Consider the following 1,060-nt stretch of genomic DNA (forward strand, 5'->3'; position numbering starts at 1 on the left):
AAAACAAGTTGTATTCATCAGCAGCTTATTGAGGTGTATATACACCCCAGCATCATTCCTATAAACCCTCTAGGGTTTAGGGTTTAGGGTTTAGGGTTTAGGGTTTAGTGTCTCCAAACCCTCAGAACTCTATCTTTAGAGCCAGAAGCAGCATGAGCTCCACTAGGAGACCAATCGACAGCATAAACTTTAGGGTTTAGGGTTTAGGGTTTAGGGTTTAGTGTCTCCAAACCCTCAGAACTCTATCTTTAGAGCCAGAAGCAGCATGAGCTCCACTAGGAGACCAATCGACAGCATACACCTCATCACCATGCCCAGGCAAGTCAAACCCTAATTTTTTTTTATTTATATCCCATACCTTCAGCGTGCTGTCTCCGCTGCCTGAAACACAAACCCTAAACCCTAAACCCTAAACCCTAAACCCTAGTGGTGGGGGAAGATGAGGTCTGCGATTCTGTTGGAGGTATTGAACGATAGCTGGAACGTATATTAACATACAAAATATAAACCCTAAACCCTAAACCCTAAACCCTAGAGGGAACCCTACGCTAACAGACCCATAACCACAGCAGCAACAGCAGCAGCAACAGCAGCAGCAGCAGCAGCAGCAGCAGCAGCAGCAGCAACAGCAGCAGCAGTCTCCAAGGGTGTTCCGTCGATCCCACTTCGCAAGCCCAGCTCCACTGAGGGAGCCTCCAACCCCCAAACCCTAAACCCTAAACCCTAAACCCTAAACCCTAAACCCTAAACCCTCACCTGAAAGCAAGAAGCGGCTGTCTGCTGACCAAGCCAGCTGATAGACGGGGCCCACATGCCCCCGCAGCGTCGCGAGGTATTGACCTGTTGTGCCGTTCCAAACCCTACACACAAACCCTAAACCCTAAACCCTAAACCCTAAACCCTAGGCCACTTGGCTTCAGGCTTGTTGCTAGTATATTTTTTATTTTATAGATTAGTGAATATATAAATACAAATATTCAAATATACATTTATATATATATACATATATACACATATATATATATATATATATATATATATATATATATATATATATATA

At 44.1% G+C, this 1,060-nt stretch overlaps 1 protein-coding gene across 1 annotated transcript in view; it reads right to left on the minus strand.

Annotated features, from left to right (window-relative positions):
* Positions 1 to 341: 341 nt before the first annotated feature.
* The window catches only part of EMH_0013750 (WD-repeat protein, related), a gene marked incomplete at both ends in the record, with an annotated part of 6,303 nt that continues 5,584 nt past the window's right edge, over positions 342 to 1,060 (minus strand). Inside the window, 3 exons of the mRNA XM_013499922.1 lie at positions 342 to 381; positions 548 to 709; positions 786 to 860. Of these exons, the coding sequence (XP_013355376.1) occupies positions 342 to 381; positions 548 to 709; positions 786 to 860 (277 nt within the window). The remainder of the gene's footprint in view (positions 382 to 547; positions 710 to 785; positions 861 to 1,060) is intronic.

The sequence above is a fragment of the Eimeria mitis genome, genomic scaffold (assembly GCF_000499745.2).
Source record: "Eimeria mitis Houghton genomic scaffold, Emh_scaff482, whole genome shotgun sequence".
In the NCBI taxonomy this organism is placed as follows: Eukaryota; Apicomplexa; class Conoidasida; order Eucoccidiorida; family Eimeriidae; genus Eimeria; species Eimeria mitis.